General features: G+C 47.4%; 1 protein-coding gene across 5 annotated transcripts in view; it reads left to right on the forward strand.

Moving 5' to 3' along the window:
- Positions 1 to 25,256, forward strand: part of HCST (hematopoietic cell signal transducer) — a 176,776-nt gene that overhangs the window by 25,085 nt on the left and 126,435 nt on the right. For 4 of the 5 annotated variants that reach the window (XR_011260190.1, XR_011260191.1, XR_011260192.1 and 1 more), the window contains exon 2: positions 21,511 to 21,741. The exons of the other annotated variant lie outside the window; for it this stretch is intronic. Coding sequence is in view for 1 of the 4 variants with exons in the window: in XM_069604884.1 (XP_069460985.1) it covers positions 21,511 to 21,741 (231 nt within the window). In the remaining 3 variants the exon portion in view is untranslated. The remainder of the gene's footprint in view (positions 1 to 21,510; positions 21,742 to 25,256) is intronic. 5 annotated transcript variants of the gene reach the window in all.

Genomic DNA, 25,256 nt, shown 5'->3' on the forward strand with positions numbered 1-25,256 from the left:
ATTCTCTCATTGGATATAAATGAAAAGTGTGTACTGTACCTGTTGAGCACATCACTCCACCATCTGAGAGTGAGGTCTAGGTTGCACTGTCACGACTATCACTTGGAGAGCCTGGTGAGTTTGACAGAATCACTAACAGCGCGTAAATCAGGAAGATGCACCTCAAGATCCCGACCACAGGGCTTAAGGAGAATATCCCTGCTGGTATTGTCTGTGAAACCTCTTTGCTTTCAATATGCCTCCAAAACCCATGCTTGAGCACTTGTACATTCTGTGAAGCTGCTAATCTGAGTCCTGTATCTGACCCGGTCGTTGTGTTCCTTTTCCATATTGCTACTCATCTATGTCCTGCGCATATAATACAGGTAACAAACCTTCTATGTTGGGCTGTATCTATTCCATAACACCTGTCCTCACCGTGAATTGCAAATGTTGTCCTTGAAATGCCATCTGTACATTCTTGTCATTCTATTACGGGCAAAGTAGTTGGGACCCTTTAAGGTATAACCAGTGCTTATTTAAGGCATAACCAGTGCTTATTTAAGGCATAACCAGTGCTTATTTTGATTGCTGCCAGGGGAAGATAAACTATGTGTTGGTTGGGATGCAGGACATATTCTTGGATGCCTTCATGTCTTTTATTTGAGAGTGCCCCAACATGTGTCCGGTTCACAAAAACACTAATGTTCTGGTGCAAACACAGATGTAAGCCGTCTAGGTTTGACTGGTGTGGTCTATGGTCACTAGATGTGCAAGGGCATAAGGAGGGGGCGGGGGTAGCAGCACTTCTTCGCCACCCTTCTTGTCACAATACACCCTGTGTTGAGTAGAACCTGAAAACGATGGCCGACGAGCTGGAACAAATCTGGAGACCCGCTTACACACCCCTGCTCCGATGCGCAGTCTGTGCCCTAATCCTTTGCAGATTTGTCATGTGCATGGACTTTTAATCGGAGGCTACTTCGAGATGTAACCTTTTCAAATTAAAATGTTTATTCCCCCTTTTTATTAATCAAATTGCCATAGGCACAATTCATGACTAAGTCAGTCGTTCCAACATCTTCCACATAAGGCTCGATCAAGCCGGGAGAAAAGGGCACACATTTCCATACACAAGTGTGGATAAAGAACACCTCATGCTGCAATTCATCTTGTGAAACAACCTCTAGCAATCATGACAACTTTCCACAATATACATTTGACCATCAAAGCTTGGTAACATTTTTGTAACTCTGAGGAGAAGAACTCTTCCCGTGGGTTACACCTAGTCCCCAAAATGGCCATCAAATGAATTTAGATCCTGAAGGCAAGAAGAAAAGATAACATTTCCCAGACCACCAACGATCATGCGTGATGTTCTAGTCCGTTAGTTATTGCTAAAACTCACAAACACATGAGTATCATGGCCGCTATTGGGCTGTTTCACCTGAGGCAATCAGAAGAGCATGAAAGAACCCACTCATGTACTAACACAGACACGTTTAAGGAGCCTTTGCAAAGGGATTTCCATTCCTTCAGAGCTTTGTGATAAAATATAAAGAGACAACAAATGTTGAAAACAAATAATAAACACATAAGTTCAAACAAGAGCACAAAAAAAGAACACACACATTGAAAAAGTGATTTAAATAAAAAATATATGCAAATCGACCGCTTGTAATATCATGACTAGTCAATCATTTAAAATTCAGACTTTGAATTGTAGGTTGTGCTTTAGAGCCACCTTGTCAAAGCCAAAATGAATGGTATTAGTGCTGTCACGACTCCTGCCCTTGGCCTGGATTGCCAGGCCAGGTGGACTACTTCTAGTACCCCCATCAGGGCCTCAAGGGCCTTTACATTTGTCCCCAGACTCACTTTGGCACCAGGCTCATGTGCTAAAGCAGTAATCTGGGCCCATAAGGGCATTGCGCAACAACATGGATGCTTCCACATGGCTCAGTTCCTGAAATGAACCATGCGGTCTAGCATTTTGGGTGTGGCAAGCCCAGAGAAACCTGGGATGCCTGCAGGCTATATAAGCCACACCCGGACTCCAGCACACGCTTCGAGTTGCTCTGCCAGTGGCAGCGTGACGTTCACCGCATTCAGCAGTATCTTCATCTACGCGCTGGGACTGATCTCCTGCAAGTATAAGAGGAGACATCGTTAGTGTTCGCTTACCTCCTGGGAGCCGCTTTGTACTCCGCTCCAGGATCCTGAATTGCCAACATCTCGGCAGACCTCGTTCCATGGAGAAAACCGCTACCTGGAAAAGAAAACAGAGTAAACAACTTCAGTAAGCGTTTATTCTGCACATTCAGAAACTCTCTCTTTCCTGCATAGAGCGGAAGGTCTGGGCCCAACCCGGGGTGTCAAGAAGCGGTGCGCTCCTCACTACTTACCACTCTTCATCTTTTCGGCACATGCATTCCAGAACAACACCGCAACCTGCAAGAAGGACAAAATAAACAGGTTAGCACAAGAAAACGATATAGCGCCGCGCTTCGCGCTTTCTTACCACCTCGTACACCAACCTGCGCGACATCACGAGGACAACATCTACACCTAAAAAGATCAGCGGAAAAAGAGAAAGAGACAATTACTAAACAAGGAACACACAATCAAGATAGACTTACTTGAAGAACAGAGTCACAGCAGGTCTGGACCCCGGAGAGTCGCTCCAGTGAAGTAACTCGGCAGCGACAAGCCTAACCCCAACGCACCCCTGCTCAGAGTGGCAGGACGGAGGGCGCGCCTCATCAAAAAGCAAGGTGAGAAAGACGCCAGGGGGGATTCATGCGTCTGTAAGGGAGGTGGGCCCCGAACCACAAGAGACAATCAAGCTAAAGTGTAACCTCTGTGTTTCAGACCTGGTTTTCAGCCGCACGAGGGTCCAAGGAGGTGGTCCAAGGGTGAAGCTGTCTGGACTGGGTGGCGCCCCCGTGGATACCAAGTGAGCGTTACAGAACGCGAAGCCTACACTATATAATCCACCTGGGCGTCATGGAAACCTCTGAGACCGACCAGCTGGCACAACTGTTGGGGCAGTTACGCGCGGAAGTGCATTCAGCCAGGCAGGAGACCAATGCATTGCAGAGAGAATTAATAGTGTCAAAAGAACAGACTGACGAGCTGAGTAGACAGTTTCTCCAATCACAGGCCGGAAAAGCTCCATTGCCAGGGAGCGTCTCATCAATGCCTACATCTTCGATCAATCCAGCACAAATCACCCTTCCAGGAGCAGTCCCATTAGCCCCATCAGAACGTTTTTCGGGGGACCCTAGAAAATACGCCGCCTTCATGAACCAGTGTCGGCTCTATTTTCTTTGCAGACTTGGGGCCTTCCCAAATGATCAGTTGCGGGTTGCCTTCGTGCTGTCTTATTTGAGCGGTAGTGCCGCAGACTTTTCAGTGCCTTTTGTCAGCCAGGATGATCCTCTGTTACGAGATTTCGGGGGTTTCCAAAAAGAGATAGAAAATCTCGTCGCCCGTCGTACTCATGGGCAGGAAGTAGATAATGAACTTTTGTCTCTTCGTCAAGGAAACCAGGACCTACTAACCTATATAACAACCTTCAACAGACACGTGGTCGAAGCAGGGGGGCCGGAAGAGAAAAGGACCACGTTATTCCATCAGGGCCTGCAGGGAGAGTTAAAGGACGTACTTGCTCAAGAGGTGGATCCGCCGAAATACTGTGGAGAGTTCTTCAATCTTGTGGTTCAACTTGATCACAGGTTGCAAGACCGAAAGGCAGATCGGTACAGGCCCGACCTTTGCCCACTGCTCGTGCGGCCTAAAGACCAGATTCCACGAGCAACGGGTAATTCAGTGGAGCCAATGCAACAGGGAGGGGTGAGACCGCCCTTAACAAAGGCTGAAAGAGATAAGAGAAGAGAACTGCAATTATGTTTATACTGCGGAAAAGCAGGTCATTTTCTCAAAGAGTGTCCAGTAAAGCCTCCAAGGAGAACAGTGGGTGCCACAGATAAGGAGACCACAAGTGATGAGTCGGAAAGCTACCAAGCCCGGCAAATGTAGGGGTCCATTTGTCGAGCGAAGAAAGTCAACTACAGACCTCCCATTTTGCTTTGCCCGTGATTCTAATCAACCACCAACAACCGTCAAAGATGCATGCCGTAGAGGCATACATAGACAGCAGGGCCGTTGCAGCAAAGATAGGGCTATCTCTTTGTCCGAATCCAACCACTGAAACAGTGACCACAGTAGATGGTAATCGCTTCCGGCCCAGTATCCCAGTGCACAACAGTTCTGACCTTCCTATGTCAAGATGACCACCGGGAATCGATTTCTTTCGACCTCATCAGAGCACCTCAGTTTCGGTTGATCCTTGGGATGCCATGGTTGGTTGCACACAACCCGCTTATTGACTGGCGTGCTTGAGAACTGGTGTTTTCAAAAGAGTGCCTCCGCACATGCTAACCCAAGGAGGCTAAGGCAACGCTTACCAGGCCCTTGGTCCATGGAACCGCAGCAATGACCCCGGGGGTGGTCGGCACCCTACCAAATGAATATCAGGATTTCCAGGATGTGTTTCGAAAAGAACAAGCTAACACTCTACCGCCACATAGGCCTTATGATTGCCAAATCGATCTGATACCCGGAGCTCAAGTCCCTTGTAGCAGAATCTATGCACTTACGGAACCTGAAAACCAACATTTGAAGACCTACCTAGAACAATACCTGGCTAATGGTTTTATTCGCCCTTCAAAGTCACCGGCAGCATCCCCCTTATTCTTCATACCGAAAAAAGAAGGAGATTTGAGGACTTGCATCGACTTTCTTGCACTGAACCAAATCACAATAAAGAATCGGTATCCCCTGCCACTTATTCCGGAACTACTGGACCAAGTCAAAGATGCCCAAATCCATACCAAGTTAGATCTTAGAGGAGCATACCATCTCGTCCGGGTTAAAAAAAGGTGATGAATGGAAGACTGCTTTTCGCACTAAATATGGCCTGTACGAGTATCAGGTAATGCCGTTTGGCCTTTGTAATGCCCCCGCTGCATTCCAGTATTTTATGAACAATGTCCTGAGAGAACTGATTGACGTTTGTGCCCTGGTCTATATAGACGATATTCTGGTATACTTGGCCTCCAAACAAGACCACGTAAAGCATGTCCGCTCAGTCCTTGCGAAACTCCACCAACATCACCTCTATGCCAAACTCGAGAAGTGTTTGTTTCATGTCGCCGAGGTGGAGTTTCTTGGTTTCATTCTCACTCCAAGAGGAATCCGAATGGATGCACATAAGGTCGACGCTATCCTAAATTGGCCAGCTCCAAACTCATTCAATGGGGTCCGGAGCATGTTGGGCTTTGCAAATTTTTTACCGCCGGTTCATTCCAGGATTTTCTCAAATAGTGCATCCGATCACATCTTTTATTGAGAAAAAGCAACAAGAAATTCCAGTGGACGGAAGAGGCAGAAAAGGCCTTCCAGGAACTTAAGGTGAAATTTACCTCCGCCCCGATTTTACGACACCCACGACCGGATCTACCATACGTGGTGGAAACAGACGCCTCCAGTATGGCAATGGGCGCAGTTCTTTCGCAAAGGGACCCACTAACCGGCCAGCTGCACCCGGTAGCCTTCTGGTCTCGTAAGTTTTCACTGCCGGAGCTTAATTACGCAATCATCGATAAGGAGCTCCTAGCTATCAAATCAGCCTTTAAGGCCTGGCGGCACTATCTTCTCGGTGCCAGGCACACTATCACTGTAATAACAGACCACCAGAATCTGCAATACCTAAAAACTGCCAGGGCCCAATCTTCACGACAGTTACGCTGGGTCCTTTTCTTTGCAGAATATGACTATGTCATCACCTTTCGACCGGGAGTCAAGAATGGAAAAGCTGACGCCCTTTCCCGCATGGGTAAAGATGAACAGGTATACACGACCCCCGATCCTGTGGCTATCATTCCGAGTGACAAGGTCCTAGGCATTACAACCACAATGACTCTGGATGAATTTCAGCATGAGATCCAAAGCGGGATGGCTCCCGAGTTGATAGAGGAATGGTATTCGCGAGGAGAACCCTGCATAATTAAGGACCAACTACCTTACTTCGGAAACCGTTTGTTTGTTCCCAAAAAGGAACTTCAGGTCCAAGTAATCTCAGGATATCATGACTCCTTACTGGAAGGTGACCCTGGCATTGCGAAGACCTTAGCCAAAGTAAAACGAAGTTACTGGTGGCCTACATGGCGTAAGGATGTCATTCAATTCGTCACCTCGTGTGGGCTCTGTGCACAGAACAAATCATCTAAGCAGAAACCAGCTGGGCTCCTCAAACCACTGGAAATTCCACCGGCACCCTGGCATACCTTGTCTCTTGATTTCATCACTGATTTACCACCCAGTCAGGCATACAATACTATTCTCGTGGTCGTAGACTTGTTTTCAAAGATGGCTCACTTTCTACCATTTAAAGGTCTCCCAAATGCATCCAGCCTGGTGAAGGTTTTCCTTGAACACATCATACGCCTTCATAGGTTTCTGTCAGTACTGATCTCCGATCGAGGTACCCAATTTGTATCCAACATCTGGAAAAATTGCTGTTCCATGGCTCAAATAGACATCAGACTATCCACTAGCCATCACCCTCAAACTGATGGTCAAACAGAGAGAACGAACCTAACGTTTGAACAGTACATACGCTGCATGTTACACCAAGTTGAAGGAAACTGGAAAGACTTGTTATGGTTAGCTGAGTATGTGTATAACAACTCCCTGCACAGCAGTACTGGTCAGACCCCGTTCTTCTCAATTTATGGCAGACACCCACGCACTTCCGAACTGGACATTCCAACAACACTGGAGATGCAGGCCATTGAAACCTTGCACACCATAATTTCTCAGGCCTTCACAAGCGCCGTCAAACACCTACATCAAGCCAAGGATCGCCAGAAGAAATACGCAGATCAACACAGTGAAAGAGCCCCAAACTACCAGGTGGGGGATGAAGTTTGGTTAGCCTCAAAATATGTGCCTATTAAAGGAACTCAGACATTTTGCCCCGTGGTATTTGGGACCTTTCACCGTCAAGGCTATCATAAGTCCAGTCGCAGTAAAACTGGCCTTGCCAAGTAACATGCACATCCATCCGGTGTTCCACGTGTCTCTCTTAAAACCAGTCCAACCAGGGACACGAATAACCATTCCACCTGAACCAGTAATGGTAAATGAGAAACCAGAGTTTGAAGTCAAAAACATCCTGGACTCAAAGTATGTCAGAAGGAAACTATACTATTTAGTAGATTGGAAGGGGTATGGCCCACAGGACAGGACATGGGAACCCCATGATTACATCCACGCTCCACTCCTGATTCAGCGTTTTCATCGGGATTACCCCACCAAACCCGGGCCAGAGGCAAGAATCACCTTGAGAGGGGCCTTAGGGGGGAGTGCTGTCACGACTCCTGCCCTTGGCCTGGATTGCCAGGCCAGGTGGGCTACTTCTAGTACCCCCATCAGGGCCTCAAGGGCCTTGACATTTGCCCCCAGCCTCACTTGGGGTCAGTCCTCGTGCCAGGCTCATGTGCTAAAGCAGTAATCTGGGCCCATAAGGGCATTGTGCAACAACATGGATGCTTCCATATGGCTCAGTTCCTGAACTGAACCATGCGGTCTAGCATTTTGGGTGTGGCAGGCCCAGAGACACCTGGGATGCCTGCAGGCTATATAAGCTGCGGCAGGACTCCAGCACACGCTTCGTGTTGCTCTGCCAGTGGCAGCGTGACGTTCACTGTGTTCAGCAGCATCTTCATCTACACGCCGGGCCTGATCTCCTGCAAGTATAAGAGGAGACATCGTTAGTGTTCGCTTACCTCCTGGGAGCTGCTCCTGTATTCCGCTCCAGGATCCTGAATTGCTAACATCTCGGCGGACCTCGTTCCATGGAGAAAACCGCTACCTGGAAAAGAAAACAGAGAAAACAACTTCAGTAAGCGTTTATTCTGCACATTCAGAAACTCTCTCTTACCTGCATAGAGCGGAAGGTCCGGGCCCAACCCGGGGTGTCAGGAAGCGGTGCGCTCCTCACTATTTACCACTCTTCATCTTTTCGGCACACGCATTCCGGAACAACACCGCAACCTGCAAGAAGGACAAAATAACCAGGTTAGCACAAGAAAACCATATAGCGCCACACTTCGCCCCTTTCTTACCACTTCGTGCACCAACCTGCGCGACATCACGAGGACAACATCTACACCTAAAAAGATCAGTGGAAAAAGAGAAAGAGACAATTACTAAACAAGGAACACACAATCAAGATAGACTTACTTGAAGAACGGAGTCACAGCAGGTCTGGACCCCGGAGAGTCGCTCCAGTGAAGTAACTCAGCAGCGACAAGCCTAACCCCAACGGGCCCCTGCTCAGAGTGGCAGGACGGAGAGTGCGCCTCATCAAAAAGCAAGGTGAGAAAGACGCCAGGGGGTGTTTGTGGGTCTGTAAGGGAGGTGGGCCCCGAGCCACAAGAGACAATCAAGCTAAAGTGTAACTTCTGTGTTTCAGACCTGGCTTTCAGCCGCACAAGGGCCCAAGCAGGTGGTCCAAGGGTGAAGCAGTCCGGACTGGCTGGCACCCCCGTGGATACCAGGTGAGCTTTACAGAGCGGAGAAAGGGTGTAGGTATTCATACATCAGCCGGTGCTTATGCTGTATCCCAGAATTCTACACGCTCATGGTGTCAGGCTGTGAAGCCGTGGGCCACGTGATGGCCCGCCCACATCGTTATGTGGGAGTCTGCCGTTGCAGGCTGTTGGGCAAAGGAAGTGATGTTGTGGGTTAGGGAGGGGCTGGCCAGGTCGCCAGCGGTTGGAGTCTGTAATTCAATAAAGGTATATGTTTGGTAACCTTGCTCCTTCTCCTGTCTAGTCCATGAGTGCGTGCATGCTGAGTGAAAGCGGCCCAGCAGGTTCCTCACACTGGCGACGAGGAGCTGAACGCCATGCATGCCGAGGGCTGCCGTCGGGCAGTGAAGCGCGTCGGCGCCCCTCACATGCACCAGACCCCGTGCTCTGTAGCATGCGAACCGCGGTGCCACCCACGAAACAAAAGGGCTGCATCACGCGCACTAGGCCAAGAGCCCCGCCCGCAGCACAAGCAGAGCAACGCTTTCAGTACCGCGGGTGCAGACCCCTGCAGTGAAACGGAGCACAGCAGGCCGCAACGAGGCCCGGCCCGTGACGAACGTCGCCACCCTGCCCCCTCCCCACCCACTCAAGGAGACACAGGTGAGAGGTAGGGAGAGCACGGCAAACAAACAAGGACTGTAAATCAATCCTGGAGGATAAATCCTCAACAACACGTGTGTGCCCCGCCCAAGAATAAAGCACACACGCAGCAGACAAGGCAGCTGGGAACACGGTCACCCCACACAGAAAGCACTTGAGCAAACTAAAGACAAGCTAATACCGCATCCTACCCACATGGTAAGAAGCTGTTACCACAGCCCAAATTTGACCGTGAGACACGCCTCCAGTGATTTAAGATGACAGACCAGGCATCATCATCCGCACCCACAGCCTCATCTTCAGCACCCACAGCCGCAGCAGCAGGCACGGAGGGAGCCACAGGAGGGAATGCTGTCCAAACACCAGCGGCAGGAGGGCCTGCGCAAGTGATGCACATGCCGAGCCCATTTGACGTTCGGGACACGACGTATCTAGGTCCCAGCTGGGCCACATGACTGCAAGACTTTAAATTTTACGCAGGAGCAGTAGGCCTGGCAGAAGATGACAGGCTGAAGAACACACTGTCCATGGCTATAAGGCCAGCCGTCAGGGATATCGGAGGTGAGCTAATCAATTGGGACATGGCAACATATGAAGAGGTACATCACAAACTATCAGAATATTTTGCTCCTCATACCAATGTTGACTATGAGCGCCATATCTTTCACTCCACCCGTCAAAAAAAAGGCGAGTCATTGGACAATTACGTTATGCACCTGCACATCAAACAAAAATACTGTGAATTTCACCGCTATTCAAACGAAGAAGCCCTAAGATCACAAGTGATCACAGGATGCCAATCTCAATCTTTCAGGAAACAACTGTTACAAAAACAAAGATCACTGGAAGAAATTCTGGCCTTAGCCAGAATGGAAGCCGCGGTCGAATCACAACTAGACAACCTAGGCAAAATCAACATCCAACAGCCCACAGGGCACACATACACAGTCAACAGACTGGACTCAGCCGCGACCCCAGCGGCGGGACTTCCCGAAGCCACATGCTACAGGTGTGGATTTGAATACCCACACACAGGGGACTGCCCCACCGTAGGAAAGCAATGCACCGCATGTGGGGGCATGGATCACTTCAGGCCAATGTGCAAAAACGCCCCCCCAGCCAGTTCCAGCAGGCAGAGAACACAAGACAGCCGCAGGGCGACCCGCCACAGTCCAACAAGCAACAGAACTGAATGGGACCACAGACCCTCCCGGAGAGAATATAAGGACCACAGAAACTCCTACGCCAGAGAGGACAGGAGGCCACAAGAAGGGGAGAGGCGCACTCAAAGAAGACGATTCGTCCATTATATAGAAATGTGCTCACCATCCAGCAGTGAGACACCATCCTCAGAAGATGACCAACGGAAGAAAGGCTATGTGTGGGCCCTCAACAATGCGACAGCCACCCAGCACAACCCGGTCATTATGCTACAAGTTAATGGCACTCCAATAGAGTTCCTAATTGATACGGGGCTAAAGTGAACATTATCATCGAGCAAGCATTCAACTCGCTGTCCCGTAAACCAAAGATACGCAAGGCCACCGTTGACATATACCCATACGGGGGGTCCACCCCACTCCCGTGCAAAGGCACCATCGCAGCGTGGTGCGCACACAAATTTCAAGCGGCAAAGATTCCCCTACACATCCTAAACACGGAGGCCAACAGTGGATTTATCCTCAGTTTCAAAACAGCGGTCGACATGGGCCTAGTAGATATTCTATACCAGCTAATGGGGCACAAATATTTTGCCACACCCAAAGCGATCCATGAAGCATTTCCGAAATTGTTCAAAGGGCTAGGCAAGCTGAAGAACAGAAAGGTACACCTTCACATCAACACAGACGTGCCACCAGTGGCGCAACACTACAGAGGCATACCAATTAATATAAAAAAAACAGGTAGAGCAGGAACTCAACAAACTGATAAAGCTGCAGGTCATCGAACCCGTGCAGGGGCCCACACCGTGGGTGTCACCAATTGTCCCTGTCCCAAATAAGTCACCAGACGGTTCCCTACACCTATGCGTCGACATGAGGAGAGCCAACGTCACCATCAAAAGGGAGAGACACCAAGCACCGAGGATCACGGACATGATCCACCTCCTTCATGGTGCCAAGGTCTTTTCCAAACTAGACCTCACAAAGGGATATCATCAGATCGAAATAAGCCCCGTATCCAGATACATCACGACCTTTGTAACACATTAGGGCCTGTTTCAATACAAGAGACTCAGCTTTGGCATTCCATCGGCCGCCGAGATCTTTCAAGAAGAGATCCATTAGTCATCCGCCACATACCGAACTGTCAAAACTACTCAGACGACGTGCTGATATTCGGAAAAACAAAAGAGGAACACAACACAGCGTTGCACCACGTGTGTGCCACCATGGAAGCGGCGGGCCTCACACTCAACAAACAAAAGTGTGAGTTCAGCAAAGGCTCACTGAGATTCTTTGGGCACATTTTTTCGGACCAGATCATGTGGCCAGGCCATGAGAAGGTCACAGCACTCAACACGACGCTACCCCCCACCAACACCTCAAAGCTACACTCATTTCTAGGACTCGCCAGCTACTGCTCGAGATATCTCAAAGACTATGCGACGGTGAGCAATCCGCTACGCCTGCTCACACGCAAAGATCAGCCATTCACGTGGTCAGAAGATTGCCAGCAAGCGTTGAGTCCATCAGACAGTCCATCTCAAGGTCGGAACACATGGCATACTTCGACTCCTGAAGAGACACAGAGGTCATCGTCGATGCCAGCCCCGTAGGGCTGAGGGCTGGGGGCCATCCTATCCCAGAAAGACCAAGAGGATCTGGCCAAGGTGTTCATAGTAGCCTACGCCAGCAGAAGCCTCACGTCCACAGAACAGGCCTACTCCCAGGCCGAGAAAGAGAGCCTCGCCCTGGTGTGGGCCTGTGAGTACTTTCACCTATTCCTGTATGGGAAAGAGTTCACAGTCGTCACCAACCATCAGGCATTGCTCACCATCGACGGCGACCCCAAGTCCAGGATGCCGCCGAGTATTGCAAGGTGGGGGTTGAGGCTACAGGACTACAAATTCTGCATCAAGCATCAACCAGGAAAGGAGGACGGACTATTTGTCCAGACACCCATCGGGCTCTGCACAAACCCAACCTTCCATAGCAGACACATACATTAATTATGTGGTACACCACCTGCAGCGGTTCCCCATAGAATGGGAGGAAGTGATAAACAAATCTGAACAAGACCCGGCACTACAAATCGTCAAGCACTGCATACAAACAGACAAATGGACACACATGAAACAACAGGCAAGACAAGAACCAGAGAAATTGGAAGATGACATCAGGTGGATAGACCAAGTGAGAGACGAGTTATCGGTCGTGGACAATCACATCATACTCAAAGGCTGCAAAGTCATCATACCCAAAGCTTTGCGGGAGAGGACAATACAACTAGCCCACGAAGGGCACAGAGGGGTAGCAGCAACAAAACGACTCCTGAGACAAAAAGTCTGGTTCCCAAAGCTCGATGCCATGGTGGACTCACTGGTAGGCGGCTGCACGACATGCACACAACTTGCACCTCCGCCACACCCGAGCCCGATGCAAATGTCCAAGATGCCAGATAGAGTCTGGGACGAACTGGCAGTAGATTTGTTTGGACCCATGAGGAATGGCTCATATGTACTAGTGCTTGTGGATGAACACTCACGGTTCCCAGAAGCACAGATCGTGGAGAGCACGGCGGCCACCTGTATCATACCAGCCCTGGACCGCATGCTGTCTGCGTACGGCATCCCCAGGGTGATAAAATCGGACAATGGCCTGCCCTTTGCCAGCGCAGACTTTCAGAAATGTGCCCGGTACATGGGTTTCCATCATAGGAAGATAACCCCGAGATGGCCCCAAGCGAACAACACAGTCGAGAGGTTCATGGCCAACATCAAAAGAGCTCTCCAAATAGCTAACATACTGAACAAGCCTTTTGAGCAAACCCTATACCAACTACTAAGGGAATACAGGCACACCCCGCACAGCACCACGGGGGTCTGTCCGGCCGACCTCATGTTCCGCTGACCCGTAAAAACAAGACTACCTGAAGACCCGACCCTGAGGCCCCTGAAACCTCTGGAGGTTCAAATCAGAGAGAAGGAACGAGAGGAAAAGGAGAAAATGAAACAAACAGCCGACATGCGCCAACACGCGCCGACACGCGCAAGAGTCAAATGTCAAACCCGGCGACCAGGTGCTGATGCAACAAACCACAGGCCGGAAAGAAGACGCCCCATTTGCGCCTGAGCTACTGACAGTAACACGCAGGAAGGGCACCATGGTCACCGCAGAGAGAGAAGGACGATCATCGGTAACCCGAAACGTGTCGCAGTTCAAAAGGGTGCTAACACCGCTCAGTGGTAGATGGGAGTCAAATGAAGACCCCAGAGACTGGCCTGAAGCAGATGAACACTACCACGGAGACCGGGACACATCGGACGATGAGGGTCCTGAATGAGGCGCACCGGAAAGCTCCCGCCACCCAACCCCAGAGACGTCTGGACGACCCCAGCGGAGCCGTATGAAGCCGCAGAGACTCATAGAAGAAATGGGGTAAAAGACACCAGAGAACTGTTGGGTTAAAATGGCGTGAGATGTCAGGCTGTGAAGCCGTGGGCCACGTGATGGCCCGCCCACATCGTTATGTGGGAGTCCGCTGTTGCGGGCTGTTGGGGAAAGGAAGTGACGTTGCAGGTTAGGGAGGGGCTGGCCAGGGCGCCGGCAGTTGGAGTCTGTAATTCAAAAGGTACATGTTTGGTAATCTTGCTCCGTCTCCTGTCTAGTCCATGAGTGCGTGCATGCTGAGTGAAAGCGGCCCAGCAGGTTCCTCATACATGGCACTTTTCCATCGGTGGCACATGACCCTTAAAGGCATGGGTGGACAATGCAATTTGGACTTAGCTCCGGTCGCTTGGATCACGCAGGTGCCAGATCCCGAACACGCATGCCATTGTGCCTTACACCATTCCCGCAGTGTTGCTGTGATGCTATCATGTAGCGAAAATTCATTAGAAGCGATGGCTTCAGCAACACTGCCTGCAATGACAAGCTACCTGGGCTAATAGACCTTAGTGTCAACCCTTCTCGCTAACTAGGGTTCCCACGGCAACCCTTTAGAATGTTTAATCCTAGGTGTCATTGCACTGCCAGGTGATAATGCCTTAAAATGTGTGTTTTCTGAGGTATACAAGCACAAACAGAGCCGTACCTTTAATGGTGGGATGGACTGCAGGCAGGTGTGGAAAGGACAGTCCTGCACTACTGTAAAGCAAACTTGCCAACATTCTGTGACCAAAAAGATGTAGGATTTTTCAAGTTTCGAAAATAATAATTCCCATAACGATGACATCACAGGAAAATACAAAACATACATTGTTGGCACCATTTAACCATTCTAAAATACACAACCCATCAAACAGCACAACATGGAAAGATGTTGAAATGTTAAAAAGGTATGATTCTGAATGGTAACTTTACACCAAATTCAATTACCTAACTTCACAGAAGGTAATCGCACTGAGCTGGTAGGCAAGTTGGCCACTGCCCAGTAGCAGTAGCCCAGGCAGTACATATTTATTGCCAGTTGAACACTGAAGAACAAGGTGACTGATACCCCCCTCAGTCTGATATGCAGATGCTGCGTGATGGTGTTACACTCTGCCACTTGCCTTCACTGGTGGTTCACCTAAGGGTTGTCTCGGCAAGAGTGCAGGACAGAGTCACGCAGCTGTCAGTTCAGTGAATTGGTCTGAGCCCAATCAAAGTATTCATCTACCAGCCCACTGTACAGACAGGCTAATTAATGTGTTGCATGCTTTGTCCTGCAGCCTGCCTTAGAGTCACATACATTACCTGCCACTGTAAAAAGCAGTAGGATATGTCACTGAAATCTGTAGGCGGTAGGGCTGCTTAAAAAGCAGTAGCCTACTGCCTAAATCTGTATGGTTGGCCAGTATGGTAAAGTTGTGCAGATGACTCTGTGCACAAAGTTCCCTTTGTGTGGATGGCATCCTTTCTGAAAATATTACCATGGCCTCCTCACCAAAACACGTATCAACTGCACCACTGCGTGTTAGAGGGGGTTGCTTAAATACAAAACGTTTTATATGTTGACACTCTACCACAGTGAGAGACTGACATTATTTTCATTTTTATTCTTCTTAAACCCTAGATAGTGTCCCCTGGCTTTACCACAAGCACATTTAACAAGAAACATACTCTAATTTTCGACTAGAAAATGAACTCCATGTTTTTTACTTAAATATTGCAACCCAACAAATGGAAGTACATAAGTGTGTGTTCAAAATGGAAAATGTTCGCAGTTAAGGTTTAAAGTTATAGTAAACATCAACATGAGCGTTTTTTATTTTTTTTAAAGTGCCCTTTCAGTTTTAGATATCTTGTGTGAAGAGTTGCCCTCATTTAGATTACTGACATGGACTGTAGTGGCGTCTAACTGTCTTTATTGACAAGACAAACTGGTGGGCATAACTTGTCCTTAGGCAGGGTAGGGGGGTTTACTTACAGTTCTTGTCTGGGCCTCCCAGTTACTTCACTGGAGGCAGGGTGTGCTCATGGATGGCACGCTGTAGGCTTCCAGGGCCCCCATGTGGCCTCCTGTGGCATTGGACTTATGCCCTGGAATCTGGACTCAGAGCCTTCTGTGAGCCTCAACTATAATGGCTCCTCAACAGGAGCAGCGCTGTCACCCGACCACTTGGTCTGGCGCTCTGCCAATTGTGGCGGCAACGTTCTCCCGTGGAGCGCGGGCTCGCGAGATCTCGTTGCCTCGAGATCTCGCGAGATCGCACTCCCGCGAACACGTGATGTCCCCACATGGATGCAATTCAAATCTCACTGTCAACAGCAGATCAGGTGGTCTGTAGTCCGGCACCGGCTCCTACAAGTAAGTGCACTAATGCAGCTCTTGCCTGCACGCGGCAAAGTTTCATAGCCTTGGGATCAATGACAGGGAAATATTTACTAGTCAACTGGGCTAGCTGTATTGCTACCAGAGACGACATCAGCATGTTGTGTCACACGCTGTTTTGAAACAGTAACTATTTCTTAATGTGTGCATGTGTCAGTGGCTCATGAAGTGGTGGTGCATAGCGTGCACAGAGAACGACCCCACACCAGTTATTGTGTGTTGATTTGGGTTCTCCCCACAAGAAATGTTTTAAGGCAATGGGTTAAAATGGCACATTTTGCAGAACACATTTCAGAGAAATTAGGTCAAAAGCCATAGAGTTTACATGTTCTTTCCATTTAGTGCAGAGCATGTAATGCTCCCATAGAAGCCAGGCCATTAATCATGAAAAGGATCATTTTTTCAACACGTTTTTATGCTGCCTGTGTCCAAAGAAAATCATGAGGCATGTAATATCTCAAAATATATGCCATCAGTGCCTTTGCAATACACGTCTTCATGCTCTTTATCCTCAATCAACATCATTTGATCAGTGGATCTAGGTCACCTAGCCTAAGGCCCGCCCACCTGGTGCCTTCCTGGTTGCCGCTCTTTTTCACCACTTAGCAAGCCCCGCACACCTGATGCCTTCCTGCTTGCTGCTCCTTTTCACCACTTAGCAAGCCCCGCCCACCTGGTGCCTTCCTGCTTGCTGCTCTTTTCCCTACTTAAGGAACCCTCCAGCCTCTTTTCCTTTGCAGCTGGGGAGCAGGTGTAAGTGGATCTAGGTCACCTGGCCTAAGTACCACCCACCTTCTTAGCTCTGCCTCTTCCTTCGTGCTCTTAACTCTTAGATCAAGGCCGTATCTCGCCCGAGCGTCCAAAGTGAAGGGCAGTCAAAGAAAAGGGCAATTCCTGTTTGGACCTGTTCGGACCAGGAGGATCCAGGGTCCGACCCCCTGCTAAGACAGCAGGTAAGCATGCACCAACATGTGTTTACACCCTCTGTCCCCACAGGCCATCCCCACCCTCTCTGGTCCCCCTGTGTTTTTCCCTTGTGCCTCCCCTTCATGCACACAGGAGTCTGTCCTGAAACATTCTGGTTTCACCATCACCGTCTTGTGGCCAATGCTGGATTTTACATTTATGGACTTCATTGATTCAAGGTGCGTCACCCTTTCGCAACTCTCATGCTGGACTTCCTTTGCATCTTGTACTCATGGTGGCCCTGAATCATGCTGTTCCCCTCTTCATCTTGTATCCAGACTTGCAACATTATGTGTTACTACTGACTTCTGCAATTGTATTGGCTCTCCCCTCTTGCATCTCCACTCTTTTTGACTGCTTACTCTCTGTTCTGTCCTCCCCTCCCCTCTCCCTTTTCCTATCTCCTCCCCTCCTCCCCTTACTTTCTTCTATGCACTTACTCTATCAGAATTGTCCCTGGACCTAGTATGATAGCAACCTCGTCTGTCGCGCCCCATCCCCTTACCGCCCCCCCTCTCCCTCCAACACTATCTGAAACGTTGTCAGGCCTAGTACGATAGTCACTTGTTTTGTTCCTCTCCTCCCTTTCTGCACCCCTCTCCCTCACCTTTTGTTTTCCTCCGGCTCTACCAGAAATGCCTAGTACGGTAGTCGCCTGTCTGTTTCCATTTCCTTCCTACTCTCCCGCTCCCTTCCTTATCTATGTTTTAGCACTTGCACTATCTGAAATGTCGTCAGGCCAAGTACGATAGTTAATTTCACATCCTTACTGTTCATGGCCTGTAAGAATGTCGTGGTATTTTCCCTTGTTCCCTCCCTTGCCTTGAAGCGCTTTGAAACACATTGTGTATAGGCGCTATATAAATAAACATATCATATCATATCATATCATATCATGAGGCCTGTCTCGATCATATGTGCCAGTGCTGCCCCCTTTCATGCAGTTTGTGCCAAAAGAAAATAATGTGGCCTGTCACACTATGCCAGCATCGACACAGTAGAACACATTTTCATGCAGAGTGTCCCAATTCAAAATCACTGGGCCTTTCTCAGTTATATGTCAGGGCTCCCTCCTTTCATGCAGGTACAGTCCAAGAAAACATGGACTGCCTCAGCAATGTATGGCGACATTGCCAATAAATAACGCATATCAAGATGCTCCTACTCAACTTAAATTACAAGTCCTGTCCTAGCAAGACATACTGGGCCTCATTACACGGTAGGAGGTAACCATGGCGCTATTAGCGCCATGGCTACCCCTTACCGCCTTCTGGGTCCGGGTCGGCGGTATGGGGACTTACCGGGACATTCCGACCCTGGAGGACCCGGTAAGTCCCCATGCCAATTACCATTCCCCATTCCCATTCGAGCCCCCATAGGGCTCAATGGGAATGGGGAAGGAGCTAATAACGGTACCGCTTCTAGCGGTACCGTTATTAGCTCTGAAGTCCCTCAGCGGGTCCCGTCTGAAGTCCCTCAGCGGGTCCCGTCTTTAACGTGTGGTTTGACCACACATTAAGGACGGGACCCGCTGAGGGACCTCGTAGTACGGCGGTAAGGGATTACCGGCACCGGTGCCCTTACCGGTGCCGGTAATCCCTTACCGCCTACCGTGTAATGAGGCCCACTGTCTCTGCCCACTTTTCATGCTGGTTGTGAAAATCATGAGGCTTTCCCATTGTATGCAACCTCTGCCACTGTAAAGCACATTGTCATTTTGTGTGTGCCCAAAGCATGTTCAAAGGCTTTCCCAACAATATATGCCAGTATGCCCACTGTAAAACACACATCTGTGCTGTTTGCGCTTAAAGGAATTCATGAGGCATGTCTCACCAGTATATTTCAGCATTGCCACTTTAAAACACTTGTGTGTGCTGATTGCTTGCGCTCAGATAAAATCATAAGGCATTTTTGAACAACATACGCCATTATTGCACCTGTCAAACACATGTTAATGTATGCAAACAGACACTATTTTAAAAAGTTCACCTTTTCTCTTCTCATTCCCTCAGCCCATACCATGCTACTTCTCTGCTCTCTTTTGCTCATTAACAGTAAGTAGGGATGGAAGTTGGTTAACAAACTTCCTCCCACAGCCCCTCCTCCATGTGGTACATAGGAGACTATCAGAGCATCAAAATAGATCTCTCCTTTGCCTCCTAATGGTTAACCCTCCCTAGCACCTGAAGTAACAGAGGCCCTGCAGCACCCATGTGGGATCGTACCCTATCACACATGGGGGGCTGCTGGTCCTCTACATCTGTAGGGACCAGTTGGTACACCCATTTATTTATTTAGTGTTCACTTGTTAGGCGCAAATACATTCCTTTTCAAAGGGCCAACAGGGAGGGGATATGGGAATGAGACACATTAAATACATAAAAATATTAAATAGAGTGGAGGGAAAAAACACAAACCTACTACGCCTTGGGAGTATTCAGAACGTGCAAGTGCAGAAGGGATGGGGCAGTGGGGGTAGATGCTGGGGTGCCCATGCTCGTGGGTGAGCAACAGATGAAGTACAAGTTATGGTGCTAGCCTCCAGGATGGAGGGTGTGCTGCGGCAGGTGCTGATGATAGACAGAAGCTCGGGGCAATTGAGTGTGGGAGGTCAGGGCCTCAAGGATGCATAAGGGCCCTGGACACCAATTAAAGCAACTGTGAAATTAGCAGAGGAGAGACAGGGGGAAGGAGGAGGTCAAGAGGAAAGTCTTGAGGAGCTTCTGAATTTAAGAAAATCCTGCCTTGGATCGGGCATTGTGCTCACCAATGACCCTCCTGTCTACAATATTCACATTGCTTCATATGTACAGGACCCAGTTGTGCATTACTCTGTGGCGTAAATTGGCCACTAAACTGTGTATTCCCACCTCTAGCTCCTCTAGCTATTTGCTGCAATAATTCTCTAGTCTTCAAGTCTCCCTTCTTCTTCTCCACCTTCTCCTTCTCTTTATTAACCCTATTCTCATAGTACTGAGCTATTTGTAATACTTCAGACTGTGATTTCGCTTGCTAAGCACTCTCAGAAGTCATAATCTGTGATTGGATTTCAGGCAACAATCCACGCACAAACTTGTCCACAAACAACCTCTTTCCTGACTCTGTACTTAATTCTTGACCACTAAAATCTGAGAATACTTGTTCGAACCTATTAAAATACTCAGTTGCACCCTCTGACTTCAATTGTATTCAAGCCGTACGTTTTTCCCATATGATTCTTTTCTCCGGAACCAGAGTTTTCAAGTTAGCTACTATTCTGTCTGGCAACAATAGTATCACTTGTGGTGGTTTCTCACCAGCATTCCTTTCCCCATCTATTTGTACTAAAGCATCCCATGTATCACCTATCCCTGCCTGATCATATACAGTTATAATCTGCTTCTACAAATCTGCAGGAAGGATCACAGGAAACAACAAATCTATATCACCCATTGTGAAAACTGACAAATGCAAGACAGATTCAATTTCTTTATAAAATCCTGTTGAATTCTTCCTAATATCTGGAATGGTTTGTTTGATAGTATTCACTTCCTGTCTAGATAACTGAACATCAACAAACTGTGACACATAATGTGCTTCAATAGTAGTAGCAGGTGTTCCTGCTGCGACGTCAGCTGGAATTTCTACTTTCTGAACAAATGTCAGAGGAACCTCCCTCATCAGCAATTGTAAAGTAGGCAAATCTGAACGTCTATTAAGCAACAAGGCTAAATCAAGTGACAAAGTTGTCAAAGCAGTATCGGGCGAAAATGTTCTCTTATAAATGACCATCAAATCTGGGGGACAACATTCCTTTCTTTTCATAAATTCATCTTGTAGATACTCTTCCATTACCTGTAACACTTTCCCTTGCATTGCCGGAGCATACTGACTAAACGTGTCATGCACTTCAATGGGAGAAATTGAAACATCTGAAATCCATCTAAGAGCATCTCTTGTGCAAATGCGCATTTCTTCACTCATTGGTTTGCAGGAAGAAATCGTTTCTGCACATACAAAGCTTCCCGTCCATTACCATCCATTTCATCTTTCTGTAACCGATCTAGCTCCCTTTGAAACTCAAATACCCTCTCTAAATGCTCTTAAACTTTTTCTGCAGTGTTCCTTGAGCGGGTTAGGACATTCAAATCCTTCAACCCCTGTGGGAAATTCATGTCCATCAAATCACTCCATATATTGACTAGATATGTTCCCATCCGTTCTATCAAAATATTCTGTTCAGGAATACCCCCTTGATCAGAAATCACAACTAGAACAGCTGATTCATCACCCTTTTCAATATACTTTTTAGCACATGTATTTAATTCTCTTTTTCTGTCCTTAGATACTGTACCACAAGTCACTATTCTAGGATCAGCTCCCGCACCTTCACCCACTACAGGCGAAGCAGAACCACTTGGTAAAGAGTCAATAGGTAGCGGAGGCAATACCACTAGCCGTGCAGATGGAATTATGGGGACGGCAACTGTCGGCAAGGGTGGAGGTGAAGGAGGAGGAACAACAACAGGAAGAAGAGGAACAACAATGGGAGGAGGTGGACCAACAACAGGAAGAGGTACATAAGGATGTGGTACAGTTCGAACATTTCTACATTCATTTAACAACTTATTAATTAATTCATCTGATCTATGAAAATCCTGAGACGGATATATCTTTTGCACATGAAGTTGGAAAGTCCTGTCCATACCTCTAATAGATTCCAACTGTTTCTGCTGATCATGCAATAGTGCTTTCTCAGCATTGGTCTTTTTGCATACTTTACTTTACTTCTCAGTTGCTGCATAGCTTCCTTTCTCCAATCTTTAACTGCATCAAATGCTGCAGGCCTAGCCTTTTTCCTCAACAATATGGATTCTAAATGCTCTAGATGGGAAATTTCCAAAACTGCCATAAACTGGCCACTGAAGTTCGGAAACATGCCTGGTCTGTCTGTGCCAAAGCTCATTAAATATGATAGTTCCTAGGCCATTCTTACAGTACATTAAAAAAGCCGGCGATCCATCCGGTGGCGCCGGTTGGCCTTGTTCCAAAGATTGTCTATCTCTGCGGAATAATACCCTGAAACAGGATGACAATTTCCCAGGCATATCAGATCACTGGTGTTGCCTGGCGTCATTTGTTTCTGAAAAAACAAATCTGTAACCAATATCAGGATTCTTAAGAATTGGGGTACGACTCACCTGATGTCAAAATAAAAAGGGTCAGATCTGATTACAAATTGTCATGGCTGGCATTTTCGCAAAACAGGCCACGATACGGGGACCCTCGTCGTGATGTCTCACTAAACGCAGCTCACCGTCCAGGGATCCGGCGTGCAGTACTGCGGAAGAATCGCGTATCACTTTGCAGGGGCCCCCTTCACTCTCTGATCCCGGTCCGGCAGCCGCGTCTTCGTCTTAGCGGTGTGACATCGATCCTGAGGGTCCCTATAGATGAAAGAAATATCGAGGCTAAATACCACTCTATAAAAATATGCCAGTCATTAGTACAATGGTGCAAGTACACTTTTATTCTTCAGAACAGCTGTCTGGTCTCTCAACACCTCCCAATGTGTGGTAGCGGACACCGTGAGGTGAGAGAGTGCTGGACATTACAAAGCATGAATTTTTATACATTTCTCTCACAATCCCAGACATATCGTCCAGCACATCTTTGGGTTACATATTCATTAGGGTTCACAGCCCGTTCACATAACTAATACCAATTCAAATAACCATACATTGTTCAATGTTTTCCTCAAACACTAGACAAGTTTTTCCTACACATATGATACAATGGTAACATTTATTTCCAAACTTAAAGTTAATCCGGTTTCAATGCAACCAACACAAGAATTTCTGCAAAGGCACACAGTTTCAGCTATTCAACATTGTTTACCACTGTTTGAACAAGGATGACGCTATTGGTACAGACAACATCTAAATTGCTGTTCAGTTCAACTTTAGTTTAGCTCCAAGGTTTCTTAGTGCAGGACAAACAGTTCACCTTCAGCAGTCACAACATGTTTATCTGTGTTGACACAGTGCAAAGTTAATTTTTCTCTGCTGGAGCCGAAAACACAAGTTTAACATGAGACAGAAACAGGAGTTAAACAAAATGGCGGATGATTCTAAAATGGCGGCGTAGTCAGCCTTATTCAGGTTTATTCAAATGCGATTTTCAGTGCGATGCGAATGCGCTTAGGCCAATGTTCGTTATCAGGCAATATTATGCAAAATATACTTTAACACTGGGTAATCATTTCAAACATTTTTTGGGGATTTTAGGTATAGTTAAATGTGCAACAGTATGCAAAACAATGCAAGGCTGATTTTTGGGATACCTAGGTGGGAGCAACACGAAGCATAAAATTTGGTGATGCACTTTCACAGGATGCCCATATATGAAACAGTACAATCCAATGCCTCTTCACTGAACACCATATGAAACACAAAGTTATATTGAATGAAGCAATTTTATGCGTTATCTTGGAGGTGTGTTATTTGAAGCTTTAAAAAGGAGGATGTTCCAAACATTGATCATCAACGCTGTTACGGTGGGGTGAACACTGGAATAGAATTGCATGCATTAATGGTGGTTGAAAACATCTACTGTGGTTGCTGAGAATGCAACAGCACTGTTAATGGGGTATTTCCTAGGAAGATGCGGGTGCATAGAAGCTGGTGGGCTAGCACGGGTAAAGAGTCTAAATATGCCTCAATTCAGTAGAATCTTCCGATGTGCCTTGCCATTGACTTGACGTCCAACCCCATTTATTGAATGAAATTGCACAATATCTCCCTGAATTTGCTTATGCTTTACTGAATTTGTATAAATCATTCTGGCGTTTTTCAAACCAATGTTTCCTGAAATTAACAGATTTACACTGAAACATCCTGATTAATGCCATAGTTTTCCTGAAGTCTAATCAGCCTCAATCTGCTCAGTAGTTTTTTGTATTCATTTAACCTTTATTAAAAGCTCAAATCATCGCACAATCAATCAAATAAGGTATGCACAGCACTTTTTTTATTAGTGTAGGTTATTTAAAACAATTTCAGTCACATAAGATAACTTTGTAAATCTGATATTAGGAGTGGGTGGGGGCCCGAAGGACAGATTTAATGCGGGGCAAGCCATCGGGCAGGAGTGATTTGAGGACGGTACGGGCAGGCACATGTTATCCTAACATTTAAACTATGCCCAGAATGATCATTCATCGTGCAGATCAACACTGTCCCACCGGATATGATCATGTTTCTCTATGGTTCCGTGATGTATTGAGTGTATATGTTATTGCTCAAAAGGTCCATTGTATTTTCCCTTCTTCCATCCCCCGGAGAGAGCATGTTGCACAGATTACCTCAAGTAATGGGTTTAGTTTAGTTTAGTTTATTATTTATTATTTATAAAGCACACCTAACCCTGAGGTAACTGGCTGCTAGAGTTTACGACAGAGTTACAATGATATGATATGATAGGTTATTTATAACACGCTTAATACCCAGAGGTTTCTAAGCGTGGACGCGGGGATCGAACCTGTGGTGCTCCGTGTAGTCTTGCATCCAAGGCAAGCATGTTGCCCCAGAGCTATCCTCCTGAGACAAAAGCGTACATATAGAGTACATAGGAAAGAAGTGCTTGTCGACAATAGGTCACAGGTTAGTCAACTTGCATATTATTACATATAAGAGCATAGAGTTGTCGCCGGTGGTTACAGTTTGGTCGACAGTGCAAGAAATACAATAATACATTGTAAAATGTGTTAGGGTGCACAGGTTTCAGTGGAGGAGCATCGTGATTATCCTGGGGCCTATTAGTTTTTCTTGTCAAAGAGCCAGATTTTCACTTTACCTCTGAAAGTCCAGAAGGAGGGTTCAGCTCTGATAGTAAGAGGGAGAGAGTTCCAGCATTTGGCGGCCAAAACTGGGAAGCTAGCTCCGCCAGCCGTTTTTAGTTTTTAGCTCGGGATATTGAGGCAATGCGAGTAGAATGATCTAGTAGGTCTGGCGAGTTGGTTTCTAGAGAATTTGTCAGCCAGATATTTAGGGACGGAGTTTGACAAACATTTATGAGTGATAACTAGAGTGC

Source organism: Ambystoma mexicanum, chromosome 1p (genome assembly GCF_040938575.1).
Source record: "Ambystoma mexicanum isolate Mex_15411 chromosome 1p, UKY_AmexF1_1, whole genome shotgun sequence".
Taxonomy (NCBI): Eukaryota; Metazoa; Chordata; class Amphibia; order Caudata; family Ambystomatidae; genus Ambystoma; species Ambystoma mexicanum.